At 34.3% G+C, this 24332-nt stretch overlaps 1 protein-coding gene across 1 annotated transcript in view; it reads right to left on the reverse strand.

Annotated features, from left to right (window-relative positions):
• Nucleotides 1–543: 543 nt before the first annotated feature.
• The window catches only part of LOC136032995 (DNA topoisomerase 2-like), a 67346-nt gene continuing 43557 nt past the window's right edge, over nt 544–24332 (reverse strand). The window contains exons 14-23 of the mRNA XM_065713521.1: nt 21826–22087; nt 17536–17709; nt 16723–16971; nt 11607–11898; nt 9827–10136; nt 8611–8721; nt 7484–7641; nt 4470–4568; nt 1926–2332; nt 544–787 (exon numbers count right to left, since the gene is read on the reverse strand). Of these exons, the coding sequence (XP_065569593.1) occupies nt 650–787; nt 1926–2332; nt 4470–4568; nt 7484–7641; nt 8611–8721; nt 9827–10136; nt 11607–11898; nt 16723–16971; nt 17536–17709; nt 21826–22087 (2200 nt within the window). The 3' untranslated portion in view covers nt 544–649. The remainder of the gene's footprint in view (nt 788–1925; nt 2333–4469; nt 4569–7483; nt 7642–8610; nt 8722–9826; nt 10137–11606; nt 11899–16722; nt 16972–17535; nt 17710–21825; nt 22088–24332) is intronic.

Raw genomic sequence — 24332 nt, forward strand, 5'->3', positions numbered from 1 at the left:
AAAGAAATAGCGTTTATGTGTTTCCCCTGCCAGCTTAAAAAACTTTCACATGACGCAAAGTATATAAATTCATGATGCATGAAAGACAGCCAAGTTGTCTTATTTTGGACGCTTTTCGACTTTGATCAAACAAATGCAGCTAAATTAGCAATAAATCAGTAAATTAAGTAGAATTTTGTTGGTTGATAAGGCAAATACCAGCTAGGCCTGTGTTGGGTTATATAAGGCTTGAGTCCAACCCATTAAAAGTTGTTCCTTGTGCTACACCTGAACTATGGCCCCTGCGTTGCAGGGGCTCCCCTTTTGGCACTTCTAAGAATCTATGAGTCCTAATGATATATACTTCTTCATGACTATAATTCGCAAAGAGAAAAGGAAAACTACCTGGCTCAAATCAGCTCAGGTACACCGACTAAAAGCAGCTGATGTGCATCAAACTTCAGTTACAAACAGCTGATATTTCTGTTTCTATCTGACTTGTAGCAACTTGAAACTAAAGGCTAAATACTGAATCACCAAACGGTAAAAGCAATGTGAAACATCTTTGTCAGTTTTACAACACTATATATTGAATTAAACATTTTTTTTACATATAAACTGTATAAACACAGATACCTAAAAATGAGTGAAGTATAAAAAAGGGACAAAATTAATCTGAATCTGAGTCATCAAACTTATAGCTGATTTGTTTCTTGCCACGACCCGTTGTGGCTCTCGGAGGGGGCTGAAATGAATCATCAAGAATACTCAAGTCATCATCAGAATCAACCATTTTCTTCTTTCCTCCCTAAATTAAAAACCATAGTAAAATAACAAAAAATACAAAATAAATAGCGAACTGATAACACTAGGCCCTTCATAAAATCACTTTGAAAATTAACTTTAAATAAAAAATAAAAAAGAAGAAACGGTATATTTGTACAGCCCAAGAAATACAAGTAAAAAGGAGAAACCTTCGTACTACTAAACCCCAATTGATGCTATTTTGGGCGATTTCCGCGCGGCCCCTTTTTTCATGGATAGTGGTCATCTATTATAAATTTTGGCCTTAAAATGTTTTGTTCCGTTACTGATCCGCCCTTTGTAGTTTTCCGATATTTAAAGTTCGGTAATCAACATCTACGGGAGACCTACGTTAGTTCAGTTTTCCTAATAGAGATTCACCAACATTTAGAGTTTAGTAATAGAAAATCAAAGTCTACCTGATTGTTTTCTTCCAATTTTAACAAATTCCATGAATAACCATATCACTAATGCGTTTGAAATTACCATGAAGGAAGATCAAGTTTTTAAGTTGTCTGCATCAAATTTACCTTTCGAAAATTTAAAGCTGTGTCCAAAGATAGTATCAGAGGCAATACTGTAATGTTGCCTGTATAAGTCCCCCTTAACAAAAAGGGTAAAAATTGAGGTAAGTATTTACAATTAGGACTCATTACGAAAAAAAAAAAAAAAAAAAAAAAAAAAAAAAAAAAAAAAAAAAAAAAAAAAAAAAAAAAAAAAAAAAAAAATGCTGGCTACTTTCCTAAAACCCTTCATAAATACAATTACAATTTATTTTTATCCTTTTGAATCACTAAAAGATGTAAATATTACAATATTCTGGAAATTTAAGTCATTTTAATACGTGAATAAGTGTTTTAGTAAATACTAATATAATTATTTAACCTAGAAAATTTGGAATTTAAGTTAAAAGCCGTACACCACATTCGGCCCCAATTCAGAGATATCATTCACGAGCCGTGTCAATGATCTTGTACTAGTTGCTAGGTATGCAAACCAGTTAACAATTGCCTTATAAACCGGGTACAACAGAACAGCAAATCCTTTGGCACCTTCAACATCAATTTTACAAATCAGCCATAATGGTGAACGACACACTCCACCCCCATCTATAATCAATTGTATCTATATAAAATGCTTACCTTTTTTGGCTTCGAGGAGAAATCATCCTCAGAATCTGAGGCGGCGGCAGTCTTTTTTGGAGGGGCTTTCTTTGCAGGTGCTTTCTTTTTCTTCGAAGAATCATCAGAGAAATCATCCTCAGAATCTGAGGCGGCGGCAGTCTTCTTCGGAGGGGCTTTCTTTGCAGGTGCTTTCTTTTTCTTCGAAGAATCATCAGAAAAATCATCTTCAGAATCTGAGGCGACAGTAGTCTTTTTTGGAGGGATTTTCTTTGCAGGTGCTTTCTTTTTCTTCGCGGAAGAGCTCTCATCATCGGAATCGGTTACGGACTTTTTTGTAGGGGCTTTTTTCGTTTCTGTTTTCTTAGGCTGCTTAGGCTCTTTTTGCTTACCGTTCGACTTTGGCAGTAACTTCTTACCTGGCTTTGCTGCAAATGTGATAAGTCATCAGAGTCTTGTTAATTAAGTGAATTCCATTAAAAGGCATGATTAAAGCAAAATATATAGCGACATGTAAGTTCACAATCGGACCTTTGAAAGTTGCAGACAAAAGAAGCAACTTTCAGCACAGTTATACTTTTTAATCCACAGGAAATTTATTGTCAAAGTGTTTGTTAAAAACACTTTGAAAGATAACATTACTAACATCAATCTTACACGGCAATACACCCAGTAGTGAAAGAGGAATAAAAACCGAACAAGAAATAATATGAACCAACAAAAGCGAATAAAGAAGAGGCTAGGAGAAATGATGTAATATCGTCCATTTATATGCAAGCTATTTATTTATGTTTTTACTTTAAAAAAATAGATAGAGAGCTTTTCATTTTTCCCCACCGTGTGATAGGTGAGTCATGAAAAAAAAGAAGAGAAAACAGAAAAAAAATATTATGTCAAAATTGCGCGATATAATCCTTGTAAAAAAGAAGCTAAATTTGTCCCAATTTTGTACTTAGTAATTGAAGGAATGTAGCCATATCCACTCACACTTTAAACCTAGCCAAACAATTCATGGCTTGATCTACTATTTTTGTTCATCTATCTTCACATAGCAGGGATAGGGTGACCATATCCACTCAAAATGGCGCCAAAGTGAATTAGATTACTAATTAAGAAAGCAGTCTCTCCACAATATATATGTTAGCAGTATATATGCAACAACAATTATTTGAACAGAAAATGAACAATAGATGTATATATTGCATTCATACTTAATTCAATTAAACTTAATACAATGGAAACCTAACAAAACAATTTCAGGAGGTCTTCACCCATCTTTTCTTCCTATCGGGAAAACATTATCTGGCAAGTAAAAGATTTTACTGAAACTACAATTTACTTATATATCCCAGAGGTGACGAGTTGGGACTAGAGACACGGAAACAATTACGGGCTGCGTTACAGATGGCAGGGCTAAAAGGCACCAAGTTTCAACACTCGCGACTCGATTTTTTGCTGAACTCTTTAGACACACTTTAACCATAAAGAAAATTCAAATTATCTTTAAACTTCTACTTAATTTTTATTTGTCGAAAAAGATACAGCTAACTCTAATTTAAGTGTGTTTCTCTTCTTTTCTGGCTCTGCTGGGAACATTGCACTTTCTTCAGCACAAATAACCTTGAATTTCTGTTACAACAATATATAAAACAACAAAAATCTCCATAAACCTAGTCCCTATTTTCTTTTGCCACTGCCTTAGCCACAAACAGGTTATTACTAACGAAAACGGCAAAGGACACTTTTTTTAAGACTTAAATTACATTTTATGTTAATATTATCTTCTGTTACTTATAGGCGAAAGTAGACATGACGATTTCCTTTTAAACGGGCCCCCTCCCAATATTCTACGACCACTTTTTCGGTGCTACCACCCAGGGGACAAAACACCAAACAGAGACACACCCATGCTTCCCATGCCAAAAAGTAATTTTCCTTTTTGCTCAAGATAGGTGACTGTGATTCTTCTATATGGGGTTTTCGGCTATGATCAATTCCAATCCAACACCATTTTCGAAGAAATTAGGCTATTTTACGAAATAACAACAAATGTGTTTTCGCAATAGATATTTACCATTAGAATTAACAGAAATAACAGTTATCATTCCAGAACTAGCTTCAAATGGCAGTTTTTTCTCACTTAACAGTTTCTTTCAAAACATATTTTAAAATTTTCAGTTAATATGAGCTGGACTTCGTTCTTTATTAGACTGCATCTGACGGTGGGACCATGATATTTATATCAGCTTCATTAATTTATCAGCTCTTTCTAAGTTTTAATTCTCACCTTACAACTGAAATTCTCTTTTGAGTTAATCTAAGAAATGAAGGAATAAATCTAGTCAAAATACTTTTCTAAAAGCAGCTATAAAAAGTCAACAGTGGATACTTTAAAATCAAAGTCTATATGTGACTCTCAAAACTAAGAGGACTGCCGCTGATTAGCGTCAAAAGAGAACAAAAACGAAGTGCAGCAGAGATACAAAGGAACCAAATAATTAGAAAACAATAATCTGTGTTTTACTATAGCTACAAAAATGAAACGTAATATTTATAAAAAATTACCTCCATTTGTCGGTGGTTTTAAACCAGAACCTGGTTTTGGACTGTCTTCATCCTTCTTTGATCCAAGAAGAGAGTCAAAAAGATCATCAGAGGAAACAGCTAAAAGAAAAATAAAGGAGACTAGAGATTGCACTTTAGCACAGAGAATTAGACATTTGAAATGTCAAAAACACACTCCTAAGCCACCCTTTTAGCGAATTTCCGGGCGAGGATGAATTCCATCATCTTCGTCCTATAGGCAGGCACCATACAACAAAATATAACTATGGATATTGACTTGGACCAGAACTTCCAGAACACTCGAAGCAACAGTAGTTTCCACTATTTGTATATTCCCGTGTAAATGAACAGAGAAAACATTAATACAAATAATTGTTACGCAGTGCTGTATAAATTATACAGGTCTGCAACAGGTCACAACTTTTCTTTCCTTCCAAGTCCGTGTTTACCAGTACAATATCTAAAAAATGAGCGTTTTTGGTTATTTTCAAAAGACTCAAGCCTGTTTGCATGTTTAACACGATCCATAGCACAGCCATTTTTAGAAAAAGAACTAAAATCTCTAGCTTTATTCATTTGGTTCAATACTTTAAACAAAACAATTCAAAGAAAATCTAAAACAAAGCATGACCCGTCCAGTGCATTCAAGCATCCCGAGATTACTTATCCAACAAGCCTGATTACACATCCTACGTAAATGACATCAGAGACTAGGATTATTACTACTTGGAATGATCTGGTTTAGGTGTGGGATATGTGAACAAGAAGGGATAGTAATTATTAAACGTAGCATACCTTCAGGGATTTGTAAATAGCCTATCTTTACAGTGAAGTCCACGAGTTTAATTCCATTATTCGTCTAGTTCTCCATAGAATTTTAATTTACAAGTTGCCGGATAAGTATTCCTTGTTATCTTTTACAAAATACATCCAGGGAGGTTAAGTGTTAAGCTGATAAGTCGAAAAAGACACACTCAAACGCAAAATTCGTTTCAGAAACAAAATTAGATTTATTTTCACATTAAACCAATTCAAACCAGGAACCGGTATTTAATTTCAATATTTAAAAGTCATTTAGTCTTTATACTTTAAGGGCGTTTCCAGGATATTTTCCGGGGAGGGGGGTCAAAAATATTTACAAAATGCATCAAAAGCTTGTTTATATACATTCTTATTAATTTTTTACAGGTCTGATATTGTTTTTTTTTGTGGGAAGGCGGGGAGGGGGCATACCCAATAATCTATCTGCCCTGTATACGGCTTTGATCACTGGTCTCATTATTGGAAAGGCTGAACTGCAAGACAGACATATTTTTAAATCGTGGTTGCAGCTCTAGTGAGAGTCAAAACAAGGCCCTATCATATTCAATACAGGGCTACTTAGACTTTCAGTCTAAAAGTTGTATTTAGGGCGTATCCAGGATTCTTTCCAGGGAGGGGGGGTCACAAATATTTACAAAATTCATCAAAGCCTTGTTTATATACATTCTTATTAATTTTTTACAGGTCTGATATTGTTTTTTTGTGGGAAGGCGGGGAGGGGGCATACCCAATAATCTATCTGCCCTGTATACGGCTTTGATCACTGGTCTCATTATTGGAAAGGCTAAACTGCAAGACAGACATATTTTTAAATCGTGGTTGCAGCTCTAGTGAGAGTCAAAACAAGGCCCTATCTTATTCAGTACAGGGCTACTTACACTTTCAGTCTAGAAGTTGTATCTGCATTAACTTACATTTAACCCAGAACTTGTAAAGATGTCTTTCTCAATTCAATGGTTCGAATCAGCAGAACTCAGCAGAGCTATTATTTGTAGAAATACCTAACATTTTGCTTATCAAACATCGAATACTAGATACACTTAATGTTCGGGTGACAATAGAATTTTTTTAAAGCTAAAAACAGCATTATTTAATCGATTGGAGGGAGGGACTTTGCACTGACTTATGGCCAAAGAAATCGAGCTTATCTTGAAAACTTTAACGTACGACTTAACTAAATGAGAATAATGCTTAAACATAACACTGGATGTGTGTAAAAACTTGCTATATATATTTAAGGCAAATAATAGGACATCTCACTCACTGATAACTTGAGGGGAAGAATTTTTTTCAGCGTCAATACCAGATAAATTTGAAATTCTTAAATGACTCTTAACGCTAATTTTTCTTCAATTTTCTTTCTTGAGGTTTTGACGTTTCGTAAACTAGAAAAACTTCAACGAAAACAATTGGATTTGTTTTGGAACTTACTTATTGTGACGAACATTCTGAAAAAAAAAGTTAAGTTACCTCTCTTACACAGAGAGTATGTGTTGTTGTTTTTTATACATAAGATAGGCTAGGTGGATAATCATGAGATGTTATGTTTAGATATTTATTTATAAGATATAAATCATAATATGAATTTGCAGCACAAGTCCTTGGGACTTTCTTTTTGCTGCAATAATTTATTGTGTTGTCATTTATTTTTTTTTATATTGTGGATAAAAATAAAACCTACCTACCTACCCACCTACACAAAAATTTGCAATCCCTTGTGTAAATTTTGACTACTGGATAAAACCAAAGAGCATAAGTAACTTACAAAAGTCGAAACTGGCACTATTGTGGGTATACTTCTTGGCATTTTTTCAAGCTTTGATTTTTTTTTTTTTAGAAACTAAGATCAGACATTACTACACTAAAATCCAAATGCTAAATTGTTTTGATAATTTTTTTTTTTTGGGGGGGGATATTAGCGCCAGTTTTCACTCTTATCTTAAGAAAAATCTTTACCAATGCTCTTTAGATAAAACGTCGAAAAAGGTAAGTTATGCAAGAAAACGAAGACATTTTACTTTTCGGTTTAGGCCTCGTAGCAAAAACTGATGGCACGTCAATAGAGCGACAAGTAAACGTTTTAAGCTGAAACACCTTGTCTTAACGTATTGCACAGCATGCAAAAAAAAGAGAACCGAAAATTGAACTAGTCCCGATAGGCCCATGAAAATGACGAAACATGGCAAATTTACCTTCATTTTTTGATTTCTTAGCAGGAGATTCTTCGTCAATATCGACTATGGGGGCAGGCCGTTTAGCTGAAGGCTTAGTCAATTTCTTCGCTTTCTTCCCTCCAAACTCTTCATCAGTGTCAGAGATCACGATATCATCATCGTCTTCATTGGCTACCCTATAAATTAAACCAAGTGATGTTCAGGACTATTTGCTACAAAAGAAGACGAAAAGAAGATGAAGCTAAAAAAAAAAAAGTCAAATGTAATTTGACCATAATGAGCCATGTTAAAATTACAATTTTCAGTAGTGCTCCTATTTCCAATAAGGAGGAGAAATCATATTAAAGATAAGGGTCTATGCACTCAAAGAAGAATCTTGAATTAGTTTCACTTTGAAGGTGGGGGAGGATGAACTTTTACACATAACGCTATTAATCTATTGGAATTGAAAAAAGGTACCCTGATTCAATCATTTTTGAAGTTGGAACATTACACTTGGACATCTAGATTCTAAATTATAAGTATCCTTGCAATGAAATAGAAATAAATACTACTACTAATAACGGTTCATCAACGGATAGAGCAAAATGAGGACGACAAACTGACGAACTATCTTTCTTCCTTCAGTTAAGTTAACAGCTTCTGATTTGGCCACCTATAGCGAAATTCTCTAAGACTCGGGGTCCTTTTTTTATGACATTATCCCATCTTCACGGGGATTTTCTTGTCTGGTCATACAAGATGCAGTCAAGTCGGTAAAAATACATTTTATTTCTCCGCAGCATATGTTGAATCCATTCACAGTGCTATGAAGTGGGCACCGTGGTGAAGTGGGCACCGTTTTAGTGGGCACAGAATATGAAGTGGGCACCGTTTTCAGGAACGAAAACAATTTCGCTCCTGATGTATTGACTCTTACCCGTCACACTTTATCCCATAAATTAACTTCAAACATTCTATAAAAAAGTCTAGTGAATCCTCTTCTCCTTCCCTTAGGACGAATACTTCGGCGCCGCTCTTATCTATTTTCTTCGCCGTCGTCCCCACTAAAGGAAATTTCAGCGCGAGTCAAACCTTTTGTTCTTTCGGACATTCCTATTTTCAGGAAAATAATAATAATTAAAAAACTAGTAAACAATATTCACGTTTTAGGCTGTTTTGCAGCAGGTTTTGAAGATTTCTTCGGTTTCTTCCCTTCAAATTCATCATCAGTGCCAGAAATCATGAAATCATCATCATCATCGTCATCTGCTACCCTGCAAATTCAAACAAAATTTATTTAGAATTATTTACAATAGAGGAAGAAGACAAGATGCTTTTGATGCAACATCTAGTGGCAAAAATATAGATAAGAAAAAAGAAAAAATAGTGCAAAATTTAATCTGACTCATAATAAAAGCGCAACTTTCCGTGATGCTCCAATGCTTTTGTTTTATAGGAGAAATCGTGACAAAGTTGGTGTCCTTGCTCTCAAATAAGAGCCTTGATTTGATTGTACTTGTAAGACAGGGGAAATCATCCTATACACAAACAACACAATTCCCCTATCTCAAAGAATTATGGAAAAGGCAATTGCAGCCTTTGATCAATCAGTCATGAACAGAACGAATAAAAATTCGAAATATGTATTAGTTATAATATTAATGCATGAGAAGTATAAATAAAAAAAAACAATTTTTCTCTCAAACATACCTCAGTTCCAGACTTGCATAATTGATCGAAGAACAGCTAAACATAATTTACATTTTCTAGTATATGTAATTGTTGCATGCTATTTTCAAAATTGCTATAAAAAAAGTTTGACTCAATCATTTTTCAAGCCAGGCCACGATATTTGGACATCTGGATTCTAACTATAAGCAAAACAACTTGCAATGAAGTGTTTTGGCCATCTATAAGGAAATTCTCAAAGGATTGAAGCGTGTTGTAAAATCATCCCAGCTTAATTGGCGGCCATAGTTTTGTCACAACCCCCTCCCCCCCTGCATGCGAAATAGTAAGGATATGTTTTCTAATCCCTTAAGGACACGAATAATCCACCAGAGTCGCTATTATATGATCACTGAGTGAGCAGGCACAATTTTATTTTTCGAAGCGCAGCATCTTGCAACCAACCTCCATCCTTTGTGCCCCAAATAAACCAATTTAACACCAAATATCATACGCAAGGTCAAATTTTTTTTTCTTCTTCCCTTACAAGATTCATGTAATTCCGCACTGCAATTTAGCTAGATTTGTCATAGTCGTCTCGAACACACCAGGCTTTGACGCAACTCGGAGCCTTTTGCTTTTCCCCAAGTTCCTGTTAAAAAAATTGTTAAATAAAAAAAAAATCTTAAAAAACGAAGGAGCAATATTTACTTTTTGGGTTTAAAACTATCGGCACCGATGTCATTGTCATGGAAGATTTCTTCGCCTTCAGACTCTTCAACATCAGAGTCTTCCGCGTACTTCGCTTTTGCAGCTGCTGCTCGTCTTGAAGTTTTTTCACGAACCGGCGATATATCCTCTTCCAGCTCAACAAAGTTAATATCGTCATCGTCATCGCTATCACTGTCTCTACCTTTTTTCTTTCCTTTCTTTGGAGAAGCTACTTTTTTGAAATTCAGGGTGGCCTGTTTCAATCCATCTTTATTGGATGATTTAGACTTGGATTTTTTCATGCTACCCCCTGAAAAATTCCAATAATAGAAAATCGATTTAGTAAATTATCAATACTAAGATCAATCAATAGTCGAAGTAGGTGTAAAAGGATTCCCAATGAATACGTATAGACATTTCACGAGCTTTGAAAATAAATGATGAAAAATAGTTTTTTTTTTACTCCAGGCATTTTTTTTTTTTTTTTACTCAAATCGGGATCATTGAACTCAGCGTTCAAAAAATCAGAATTTATGACGAGATGAATAACAAGGAAACAACAACGAAAGCATTGAATATAAGTTTTCGCACATGTATGAGTCTATGTTCCTTTATTACTGAAAAAATCGTAAATATATCACCATTTTGGGATGAAACACAGCCCCTCCCACTTGCGTCCATACTACTACTTCCTACTACTAACAATTTACCACAGCACCAAGCCGTCTGAGGCCAATACAACTACACACGCTCCTCCTCCATCCCAATCTATTCAAAGCCTCCCTCCAAGGACAATCTTCAGTAATATGTCATCCTTCATCCACAGAACGTGGCCAAGCGTCTATGCTTTTCATAAAGTAGATTTCATTGCCTACGCTACCTTTTATGCGCAGTCAATACTAATTTTCCCTCTAGATCTTCAGCTGGTTTTTACCAATAGTTTTTAATCTAGTCCAAATAATTAGATTGTTCAACTACACTAAATGTGCGGAAATATATTATAACATTTAGTTAAAACCTTCCTTGATCGAATAGTTTATCCTATCACCTCACTTCTAACTAGCTAACAAAAACCGTGAGAAACAGACAAAAGGAAAAAGAAATCATTCCAAATAAATAAGAATCTAAACAGCAGTAGACAAAATAACAAAAAGTTAAAAAAGCTCCAGCTTGAAACAAAGAAAAAAGTTTCAAGAATCGACTAACTAGATTTTTCACCATCTTGTCTGCAGTAGCTTTGACTCCTTTTAGTCACACTGGCAATATTTTCATCTCTACTTTCTTCTCTCTGTTATTCTATATATCCTCTGAATTATTTTTTCCTTTTATTTATGAGAAATAAATGGTCCATTCTATTTCTATTATGATTGAAAACTTTGTCATTCTAGCCTTGAGCTCAACAATATTAAATTTTGAATTCTTTTTAAAAGAACATTAAAAAAATAAAATAAAAACTAAATGGAATAACTTCTACTTTCTTTTGTCACGTATCTAGTTTATTGACCCTTAAGTGAAGATGAAATCTTTATTTCATGTCTGCCTTAGCTTCTAGCAGGATGGACATAAACGGAAATATATTTTAGCAGAGGCATATTTCGAAACAGGGATGGAGCGAACTTGTGAGAAAATAAAAAACAGGAGGATATGTAAAATATAGGTAAAATCGTAAATAAGTTGAGATATCGGGAAGGGGTACGGGTCTGAAGGCTTAAGTACATGTGTGTTTCCTTGGCCTGAGAAGTGAAGACAAAACTAGTAAAGAATACTGTTAAAAGTTTACCTATACGCTCAACCAGCGATGAATTTCCATCAACCAACACGTCCAAGTTATCTTTCTCGGACGCTTCAGCTTTGGCTAGTGCTTTTGCTTTCTTCGATCCCTTATTCAGTAGTGCATTCACAGCTCTTTCAACTTTCTTCTTCATTTCCTCATCGATGACTGGCTCTATTCGTTCACCAAAGGTACTTGGCATTGTTTCCTTCTTTGCTTTCTCCTTCTTGAAACCCCCACCTTTCTTTCCAACTGAAATTGTGCTTTCATTTTCTATCTGTTTTGCTTCAAATTTGTCCAGCTGATGAATAAGAACGCATTTTTAATAAACTAATTGATGAAAGAAACACCAGAAAATGCTTGAATTCATAATTTAAATTGTTATGCACTATAAGATTACTTGCCACAATATTTAAAGTTATCACCAGTCAGTTTTGTACTGTATAATAGTTGCAACAACAGCTGCAACCTAGTAAAGATTGAACCACAGCCCATTATAATAAAGAAAAAGCGTTTAAAAATAAATTTCCAAATCTAAAATAATTAGCAGTTAACACTTATTCAGGAATCCAGTTTACCATACTCAGTATAGTCACACTTGGACACGGTGTCTAGTTTACTATCAACTTTAAATCCAGTGACTCATTCAGTTGATACTCTAAGGTCAGTTTTCGAGAAAGTGCCCTCTTTGGAAACATAGGAAAACGAATCTGGTGAAAATCAAAGTTACTACAACTACAAGGATTTAGAAACTGAAGACGGTTCCATTCATAAAGGATTTGACAAGCATGAGCTAGATGATTCGACAAGAGACTACCCCAAAACGCTTCAAAGTTGTTACATCAAGACTAAACGAGAAGAAAATCTTGCTTGAAAAAGAAGATAAGATTTCTCGCTTTTGACTAAGACAAATTGTGTTCCTACAATATCGTCAAAGTGGTGATGACTTTGTTTGATGCCATAATATACATGTTTAATGGAGGAATCGTGAATTTCAGCCTACAAACCAACTGAATGGTGATAACTCAGAACATGAAGTAATTCAAATGAGCTCCTACTATTAAGTTTAGACAATTAGGATGGAAAACATGCAGCATATCTTCTATGTGTCTAAATTTTTTGAAGCGCTAACTTTCAGTGCCGTATTTCATCACTGTCATTTCTCTGCCTTCTAGCATCCAAATATCAGTTCAAAATCCAAATCTAAGCCACGTGAATGAAACTTTCAGGAGCAGATTTAAAGCCCATATTACAGCTAGAGAAGTCTTAAAGATTCTGTAAAGATACAGATTTGTACTGATTCAAGATAAGCTTAAGAGTCTCATTGTTTTGGACAGCAGGCTTTGTAAAAAGTTCCTAGGACCTCAGTCAGCTCCTGTACAAGTTCTGAATTTTCGCTAGAAGTTGGAACCGACCTCCCTAAAATTTATCAAACCCCTTAAAGCAGGGACAGAGTGAAGTTATGAGGCTGGATACACTATTTGCAAGAGCAAAAACTATCTTAAATAAGATTATTTTTTTTAAGAATCAGTTTGGTTTTCGCAGTAGTTATACTACGGTTATTCTATGAATGCTATCCAACAAGTTCCTAACAGCAATAATAAATGATAATCTCGTAAATGATTTAAAAGTTGCAACGATATTTTTAAAACATATTGCATTCATTTGATACTAGCTATCATTTGATCTTACTGACAAAATTGGAAAAGGCTGTAATCATGGGGAGGCGTTGCAACCTTTTCCTTTTATCTGAAAGGACGAGCCCTCTTTTGTGATTTTGGCGGGCAAAGGATCACACTGGTTCATCAACGGGTCAAAGGATGGAATGCGCAAGTTCCAAAGCGGTCATCCTTGGGACCAATCTAATTTGAATTTTATGCTAAAGATCTTAACTTAGTTAGCAGCTAGTAGGTTCGGCACTGAAGTTGGCTGTACCCAAACACAGCCAGGACCCAAACCATGTCTTAACTTTATTTGTGGATGACACATGTCTTACAGTGGCAGGCAGGGAAGAAAATGAATTACAGGCTCTGAAAAGGAACTGCAGAATGAGGACAGAAAGAGGGGTGGTGGCTAATCATCTCAAGCTAAATTATAAGAAATTCCACTAGATAATATTTATAATTTCTATCCCTGGTTAAAAGAATTTAGCCCTGGATCTTCCTGTACTGAAACGTGTAGCTTGTGTAAAATATCGTGGGATATTAGTGGATGAGACTCTAATTTTTCAAAATATGCACAGCGTATACCATCCAAAATTTTTCAAAATGAAGGGATTCTTAGAAAGTTAAAACCTTTTTTTTTCATTTGATATATTTAGATTAATACATTTCTCTCTTGTTCACACATATTTGATTTATTTTTGCTCACTGTGGTCATCTACTTGTTTGACACATCTAAACTCGTTACAGGGTTTTCAGAATTTGCTGGTTCATGTTATAACAAATGCCATAATTGGGGTAGAAGTAGTTATAACAGAATTCAAATTTAAACCGTTTTTCGTCTTGTCAAATTTTACAAAGCTCGTCTTATGTTTCATATGCAGCATAAAAGGCATCCGACATTTTGATTGGTATGTCTGAGAGTGATTGGTATGAGAAGAAACTCTTACTGAATTTGGGCCTGACTTTTTAACCTGCCATATTCTTCCTTCTATATGAGAGCCCATCTTTATAATATTCCTCAAGGGGCTAATTGGCCGACTTTTCGCAGGCTACAAAAACAACTCTATTTTGGTTTGTATGGTCTATAATATTTTTCTCTTTTGTATGAAATAACATGTCAGATGCTGATTTACTTTTTAATTTTTTCAATATTTTTTTTTTATAGAATATTCTGTTTTGTGGTTTAGAGATACCATATGGACAAACTGCTTTAATACTACAGTTAGCTTGAGATGTTACAGCTTGGAAATGATTTTTGAGTTATTGGAATTTGTTTTATACAATACTTATATAAGATTTGGGGGTGATTTGTACAAGCAAATTATGGGAATTCCCATGGGGGGGGGGGGAATGCCAGCCCATTTATAGCTGACTTGTTTTTAAGTCAACTAGAATATAAATATATGATGGATAAGAATAATCCAATTAATTTAAAACATGCTTTGTCAAATAATAAAAGATATTTAGATGATATTTTGGTCTTAAATTGTAAGGATTTCATTGATATTTCTAAAAATATATATCCATCAGAGCTTATTCTTGAGCCTAGTCATGGCGCTGGTCATGAAGATCATTTCTTAGATTTAAATATTAATATTTGTGATAATAATAAATTAAGTTTTAAAATGTATAATAAAACGGATGATTTTGATTTTGAAGTGATTAGTTTCCCATTCCCTGAAAGTAATATACACTCAAATATCACATATTCAGCGTTTTTCTCACAGTTACTTCGTTATGCAAGGATTTGTAGTAATTATATTGATTTTAAAAATAGATGTAAAATCTTAAGCCAAAAATTGATATCAAGAGGTTTTTCTGCAAATAAATTAACTTGGCAATTTAAAAAATTTAGTTTTCATTATAGCGAACTTTTAAATAAATATCAAAAGAATTATCTAGAAATACTTAAAGAAATTTTCAACTAATTTCGGAGGTTCGAGAAATGTTGTCACAGCGCCATTTATTTTGAATTGTGTTTCTAATTGAGCGTATTTTCTTAAAAATTAGCCACATGGTAAAGATGAATTCTATAATTGTTTAGTTCATTCAGGTTTTTTGCAATGTGTTAATATGTGTGATTTGGTAAAATTTATAATATTTAGTTTACCTATTGTTGCTAAAGGGAGGGATATATTAACAGGATAAGCTTGTTTTGGTTTTACTTGGTTGTTTTACATTTGCTGTTTTTTTTTTCATGGGCATGTATTTTGGGGGTGATACCTGACGCAGGGATGCCATGGATATTCTGTGGTAGCCACAACACTGTGCTGGGTAGAGAATTTAGAGTGGCGAAACCCTATATAGACCAGTGTATTCTCCTGATGAGCCCTTATGTTGGGTGTTGCCTCTGAATTATTTGTCTATATTATTTTTTCTATTGTTTGGTAAATGACGACTTATACTTATTGACGACATGACTGCCTGTCCATGGATTATTCTTTATGGTTGATTGTGTGTGGCTATGCTGTTTGACCTATGTGATTGTATGGATGAGTAGGGTTAAGGCCTCATTCAAGTGCTGGTCTATATTAATCACTAATTTAGGAAAACAGTCTTCCTTTTCTCCTTCTGTCTCTCTTTTTTTTTCTTCTGTGTTTGTGCTGTTGCATTGGTGATTTCTCTTTTCATGATATATATATATATATATATATATATATATATATATATATATATATATATATATATATATATATATATATATATATATATATATATATATATATATATATATATATATACATATATATATATATATATATATGTATATATAATATGGATTTCAATCTGAATTCCATTTGTCTATATTTCTTAAAATAATGAGGTTTAAAAGAAGACAGACGGACATTGAATAACGAGGTTTAAAAACAACAAAGAAGAATTAAAACATATCAGAACCATTAAAGGAATAACAGACGACAAAAGAATGAACCAAATAAGCTTGCCAGGTACTCCATAATGACATCAACAATCAATGTTTTGTAGAAGTGAGATTATTAAACTAATTAAAGAAAAAAAAGATAAATTTTCAAATGTCATTCTCTCTCTCTCTCTCTAAAAAAAGTTAATATCTTCGATTTTCATCAACTTCAATTGTACATAGAAAACTGACTTTTATTTTTATTATGTCTCCTGTTTAAGGATAGAGCAGTCTTTTAAATTTTAGTAGCTTCTGATTGGGGCCTTTCTTCTTGCCGTTTGCGTTTTAAGTCTCCCCTGAGAACGGCATAAAGGGGATGCCAGCAACCGTTTAGATCATATTTCATTACTCCCATTACCCTTCCCCCCAAATTAAATCGTAAAAAGAGTTCACCATAAAATATTCGATTCTCGAAACATATAGTCAAGCAAATACAAAATGATCAAAATCCATAGTTACTTGCGATCAAAATTCTACTAGGATGAGCTACTGGTCGGGTTTATATTCACTCGAAATCTATACAAAAAGTCTTAAAATTTACCTCTTTGAGGAATAGGTCCAGGTCTTCTCTCCACAAATCCGCGGGTGCCTTTCCTCGCAGAATCTCAAGCTCTTGCCTTTTTTCATCTCTTTTTTTCAAAAGTTCATCCTTTGCTTCTTTCGTCAATGACCACATCGGCATTCTAAGGATATAATCATAGTCAGGCTTATCACCAAGCGATGCAACTCTGTCAACTATGCGATCACCAAATTCATTTTCACCACTTTCTTCCGCTTCCGCTGCTTCTTCCTATGAATTCAAAAAAAAAAAAAAAAAATCAAAAAGGTTAACATTTAACATTTATTTACCCTCTTAAATACTACAGTTTCTGATAGAAAATTCTGACAGAAAATCTGACGGAGTTCAAGGATGGTCGTCGAAAAACAACCAAAACAGTGTAATTAACAATGGCAAATTCCAAATCCAAAAATTTTAGTATCTTCGAGTCCATCTCCTACAATTCTAAGGGACAAGCTAAGAGCAATCTAAGGACCTCAACTTGAAAAAAAGACATTTGACACAACTGACAAGTCTATTAATTCTTCAGTTGTTTTCCTGTTTGGAAAATCATATAATTAGAGTGTAAAACGTCAAGGTGTCGACAAAAGTGCCGTTGATAAGATAAATGGAATGTTCAAATACCAGATCAACCATACCCATCCTAAACTCATAGCAAAACCAAAAAAAATGCTGTAAGAGAGAGAGAGAGAGAGAGAGAGAGAGAGAGAGAGAGAGAGAGAGGAGAGAGAGAGAGAGAGAGAGAGAGAGAGAGAGAGAGAGAGAGAGAGAGAGAGAGAGAGAGAGATAACTTACCAGAGCAGCTTCTTTATTTTGTGAAATTTTCCATGCCAAAACGGGGTCAGAATCATACCCCTTTTTCTTCAATTCATCTATAAGTAAATCTTTCTTCTTATTCTCAACAGTTAACTTTCCGTCACATTTTTCAACAATAAATCGAGCCTGATTAGACAATTTCGCAGCTTCAGCCTAAAAAAAAACAAACTGATTTTTAGCAAAAATGCATTTTAAATATAATAATACTTATTATAACTCATAAGCCTAAATATGAAAACATTAGAAGATTTTATGTAAGAATTCAAAACACGTCTGACAGTAAGCTTAGATACACTGAAACAGCCGTCAACCGGTTCATAAAAACAGTCGCTTAGCCCGGAATAAAGATTAATACTGGCTTAACCTTGCTATTTTTATACAAATGATTCCAGTACATAGATACGCCTTGAATGTTATCTGTTCCATCATAGCAGTGTGAACACTAGTCATTTTTCTTTGGAAGATTTTACAGATTCAGATACCATTATAATAAGGTGCATGACTCATTGTTCATCACTGCTCACAGATTCTAGTGAGCGATTTCAGATACCATTATAATAAGGTGTATGACTCATTGTTCATCACTACTCACAGATCATTTTTCATCATTGCTCACATATTCTTGTGAGCACAGGGGCAGTCCCTGTAAACTTTTCCAACCCTCCCCCCAAGATTTCGGAAAACACCTCACCTGGCAGGGTATCATCATTTAAAAATGCCCATTTTGTATTTTCGTTTCAAAATAGAATACCACGACGAATTCGCTCCCTCTAGATTTTGACAAATACGCTACCCCCCTCCCCTAAATTTGTATGAATTGACACCACTGAAATTAGAACATACACCTCACAGGATCATGGTTCCATTTAATAATGAATTTTCAACATATTTGGAAGGATGGTTAATACCTTCCACATTCATGGCCCTAAATTATCAGGAATAAAATTTTCGGATAATAAAGGTCGACGATTGCCCCAGGGAACACAATTTTGGGAAGATATAGATGATACTGACATAACCTAAAGTAGCTGAAGGCCATCCAACTCTCATGGCAAAAAAAAAAACATTCTAACACACAAAACCACAGGGCATAGTGTTGCATATCACATGAAAAATAGCTATATTTGGTCTACATAGTCGAGCAACGCAATCGAAATCTTTGTTACAGTTACCTCTACCGAAATGAAGATATAAGTAAGTTTTTTGTGTAGACATGAGGAGTTAATGGTCCTTGGCTGTATCTATAGAACTACTTGCATTTGGGCTGTGATAATTAAAAGGCAACAACATAAACCTTTTTTGTAACTTTTCAGGAGAGCCGAAAAACGGAAAAAAGTTCGACAGCTGTTGTCGCTATGAAGGATGAGGCTTGTGGAGATATAGGGAACATATTCTAAACCAATGGTTTATGCTCTTTTCAGTGGTATAAATAAATCAAAGTATTCCGAGCGAATTCAAAATTAATACATTTTTTTTTTTACGTAGGTCTCCTTTTTCATCGACAAAAAAGTCTCCTCTTCTGTCAAAACAAACATATGTCTCTTTTTTATCTTCGTAACGGTACAAGATAGGGCAATTCAGATTGCACCATTCGATTCCTCGTTCTGAGTTTACCCACGACGCATACATAACTCTTTTTTTTTTGTTTTAACCAAAATGACATATGCTACCCTTTTAATTATCACAGCCGATTTGTTTCGGTCATAATACTGTCATTACACAATACACAACATGAAATTCTACACGTATGAATTTACACAATATGAAAATTAAGACAGATAAAATTCAATTTATAGACTAAAAAATTTTCTAATTTCTAAAATTAAGAAATAGAAAAATCAAGTGATAAGACAACTACTGTATTAACATTCAGTCAGATGAATTTTGAAACTTCGTACTGGATTAGGTATGTATAATGAACTCTTCTCCCAAACATTGGAAACATAAAATTAGCTGAAACAGATTTTACTTAATCAGACAAGAAGGATAGGGAGGACACCCAGAGAGTAGGGTTAATAATAAATAGAGCAATAGAATTTTAGTTGTACACTTCGTGACATAAAAATACAAGGTGTAGTCAAAGTAGTATATGCAAATGTAGGACCAAAAGACGAAGATGATAGTTACTTAGATCGACATTACAACCAGTTCCACGAATAAACAGAAAAGATACCTGGTAGAAATATATTCTTTTTTATAAAGAGATTTTAATGCTCATGTTCGTCAAACAAGAATAGACGGTATCTAAGCATTTGCCAATTGGTGTAGAGAAGAATTATAGTAATGTCAAAATACTACTACAATGTTTAAGACACAAAGAACTTTTTGCCCCTTAGGAGTAACTCATAAAGACCAAACGCTAACCAATAATAAACGAGGATTAAAAACACGTTAAAAAAACAATAAAATGAGGAAGGATCACAATCTAAAGCTGTTTAAGAATGGGAACTATCATTTTGGTTAATCTTAATTGTTAAAATGTTGCAAAAACCAATCTGCGCATAATACAGAAATTAAATAAATTTGTCGCAAATAATTTACCGAAAATTGGCAAGATTAATACAGGGCCCTAGAGTGTATAGGAGTAATATTACTAGAAAAGCATTATCAAGCAGTATTGAAACAGAAATTTGGGAAAGATAGCTACTTATTAGGTAGTTCGAGAGAAATGCTAAAAAGAAAATACTTGGATATACAATTGAAAGATCTACAATTTGATAAAGCGGACTATGAATTTGATAATATTAGGCAAATAGTAAGTGAAGCAGCAGGTTAGGTTTCGGAGGAAAGAGTTAGGAAAATAACCAAGTATATTAGCGAAAAAGCTTTAAGCCTGGTTGAAGAGACAACGGTTTTGGGCACGAAGTTCCTGAGTAACAGAATATGAGATGAGGGATTTCTGTTAAGTTAGAAATAGAGAAAGATATACAAGGAAGAGTTAGAGACAGTTCTAAATGGAATATAAAAGAATAAAACAGTATCTTGAAATGCAAATTTTCTTCTTTAATCTTGCCTAAATGTTTCTTCTTGCTTAAATGTAAAATAAATTTCCAATGAGGGTGGTAGTCTTCTGTGTCTTCTAATGTCAAACGAAATGTTAGATTTATGATTGATTGCTCTCATTTGGCAAATTCATTTTACATTTGGTCAAGATTAAAGAAGAAAATTTACAGACCAAGACTTTTGAATGAACCTTGTTATTGAACTGTCTCCGAAAAGATCTAGTGAATGACCAGAAAGTTAACTATTTTTATTTGCATAAATATGTTAGTTTTAAAATGTATAGTTTAGTATTTGTGAAGCCATTCATTTAAAAAATATTGAAAAAATTCGACGATGGAGCAAATATTCCAAAGAAAAAATCGACCAAAGGTGTTGACCTATCTAGATCGTCTTTTCACACCGAAAAATGTTGTTATGCCTATTTTCAGAAAGAAATATGATAGATGTATAAGTAAATATCTAGTGAATGATCTCAAGACTCCGAAAAGATCTAGTGAATGACCAGAAATTTAATTATTTTATTTTGTATAAATATGTTAGTTTTAAAATATATACTTTAGTATGTCTACTGATGACGACTGCTGAATATGCGATCGAAATATCCCGACTTTTGCACCTGTTTTCACTGTCTAAATAAATGGACTCATCCCCATTTGAACGTTTATTTGCTCGTCATAGAAAGCCAGTGTGGTCTGGGAAAAGGATACCTAATTTAAGGTGTTACATTGAAAAAGCATGTACTAATTTTACGGTAAATGAATTTATTGAATATCGAGGGCACTGAAAGCTTTGTAGCTACTTGGGAAATCAAGAAAAATATTTGTAGAACCAGCGTAAACCCCAAAAGCAAAACCATGACATGGGAACGACATAGCAGGGAGCAAGGAGTGAGGCTCTGAAAAGGATTGGGTGCAGGAGAAGCAGGTTGGGCAACTGTTTTGTCCTCAGACAATATTACGCTAAGGTCTCTACACTAGCAGTATTATGTCCCACTGAAAGAAACACATACAGGCTTATTTTTTTTCTCTGTAACAAATACTAAGAGAATTATAAAAGTCTCCTTTTTCTAAATAGTAGCCACACCACACTACTCTAGAGTAGCATTTCAAAGGAAACAATCAGATATCTTGCATGACTTTTATGGCACTTCAAATAAAAACAGATATAATTCACCTTTAATCAATTAGAAAAAAGAAAAAGGAGGAATTTACTTACGGCACTTAAGATTTATAATCAAATTAATGTCACTATAATGTCAGCAATTACCTGTAGGATTCCTTCAAGATAGGCTTTCCTCTTAGCATAGAAAGACAGTCTCAGTTCGTAAAATTCCTTCAGTATTTCTTCGACAGTATCAAACCTTCTTAAAACACCTTTGGAATCGAAAGCAACCATGTTGTTCAGCGATATAGTTGACTGCAGTTTAAAGAATTTGTGAAATCCTTCAGCACGGGCCTTAGCAAAATTGTCAGAAGTCATTGAAACAACAAATCTCACAGTGGTGTCCGTATGGTATTCTTTGTAATCCCTGAAAAAAATTTATATATTACTTTACCTGCCATGCACTGCTGCGATATCAAAAGAAAGAAAACTCAAGGACAATTGCCCCCTCCGGACCCCCCCCCCCCTACGAAATGCTCCCAACCTCCACCCGCGTGTTAATAAAGATCGTATTTTTAAATCTAAAGGTATTTGAAAAATATTCACTGCGGGAAATCACCCCCCCCGGAAATTTCCCCCGCAGAAGACCCCTCTTCCCCAGAAATCCCCTCCCGCCTGAAAAATTATCATCATGTAAAAAAAACGATCGTATTTTTAAAATTGAAAGTGTTTGAACATTTAGGCTAGGATTATTAACTCACCTGTCGGGCATTGCTGGATAACTAATATGCAGAAAATGTGAATATTGTGAACAGAAGGAATATTCAAGTATTTCTTTTCAGGGGTCTTTAATTTCAGTTAGCGCGCAAAGTATTAAGAAGGCCTAGGGGGAGGGGCCAGGAAAACACCTGTATATCTAAAACGTAAGAGTGTACTCAGCAACTTCTTGAAGTTTCTCGGAAATCGGATGAATAGTATAGTAACACACAGAGACACAAACATTCAATTTTATTTATATAGAAGATACATTTGTAAAATTTATTTACTAGTACAAAGACTGCAATAATTTTGTAAGCCTAGAAACAAAAAAACAGTTCTAAGATACACACACACTTGCCGGTGAACATTGGCTTGACTCATGGAAATGAAGGAATGGAGGGGGTCAAAAATACAAGGAAAAGTACTTATTCAGGATACACCGTCTTAATCTTTTCGGAGTGAGAAGGGAGGCAGAAGTTTTCTCATCCCACTGAAGCAAATTTGAAACACTTGATTTCAGGTTCTTTTTAATTTTCAATAAATGGTCATTGTCTACATGATTCAATGATTTTTACAAGTAAAATATCATCACATGACTGCCTACTGTGTGAGAAGACCCTAGGATTAGTTCAAAGGATTCATCCCCCAGGATGCCAAAGAGGACATTTAACAAGCACCAGAATCCCCTCCCTCTAACGAAATCACGTCTCCATGTTCACCTATCTACTGATTTTATAGTTTGTTACCTAGACATTATCAAGAGTAATGATGCCATTTCAGGGGCCAAAAATCTTTAGTGACTAATGATATCAGTATCTTTTTTCAGTGAGTGTCGAACGACTTTTTTATTGTAATGTCTTAAAAAGATCTAATAAATTGCAATAATTATGTCTGCAATCCCGGTTAACACATTTACACATAACTTCATGTCTGTTTCACCGATTCATATTTTACTTAAGAACTGGCTATCACCTGAGTAGCATCGCAGAAATGTGTGCTGCTGACTTTGTGTGATACGAAAGAACAAAGAAAAACTTGCGGGGATTAATTTTGGATACAAAGAAACTTTTTATTTTCATTCTGAAAGGAGTTCGCTGATAAGTGGATAACCGAATGAGCCTATGTCGAGGTGATTAATTACAGCCTTTCATGATAGGATTCTAGCGAGTAGCTGATTGTTACTGCCTGTTCTTCTTGGCTAGTTTGGCTGTCCTCCGACAAAACTACTACTATCTATATCTGAGTAAATTCAGAGACAAACGCAATAACGTTATTTTTTAAGGCTGCTTCTTGTGCAAAAAGTAGAAAATCACAAAAGTAGAAAATAATTCAGTGATTCAAAATAAAAAAAAATAAAAAAATAAAAAATAAAATAAAATGCAACTCCAACGTATTTTTTAAAACGTAAGAAAAAGCAGATACTAGGTTTTGTCAGTGTTTTACTAGCGATGTCATCATGAATTTCAAATGACAACAACTAGTATCTATAATTGTTTGTATTTGAAAAAAAACAAACATGTTAACAGTACTCTCGAGCCTGCTAACACATCAAGTTTTTACAAATATGCAAATTCAGACTTCTATTTTCTTCATATGGGCCATCTTCGTCCATTGTCAAGTCTGGAAAAGGTGTGACCGAAACGTTTTTTTCAAAATCGGCCAAATTGGTCAGAATCTTTAGGCATGATTTCTATACACTGGCATCCTCTTTTTCTTTGGAAATACCTCTTGGTGCTGAATCTGGGTCAGGTATGTTCACATGGTTGAATAGCTTTTGAAGAAAGTCAGAATCTCAACTTCATGGTTCTCACAGCTTGTGCAATAAAACAGATTTCGGGATCCTTTACGGAACATAGCTTCAACAATGTCTTTCAGGTATGGCACATTGACTTTCTCTGGGCTAGCTCTTTTTT

Source organism: Artemia franciscana, chromosome 11, assembly GCF_032884065.1.
Source record: "Artemia franciscana chromosome 11, ASM3288406v1, whole genome shotgun sequence".
NCBI lineage: Eukaryota > Metazoa > Arthropoda > Branchiopoda > Anostraca > Artemiidae > Artemia > Artemia franciscana.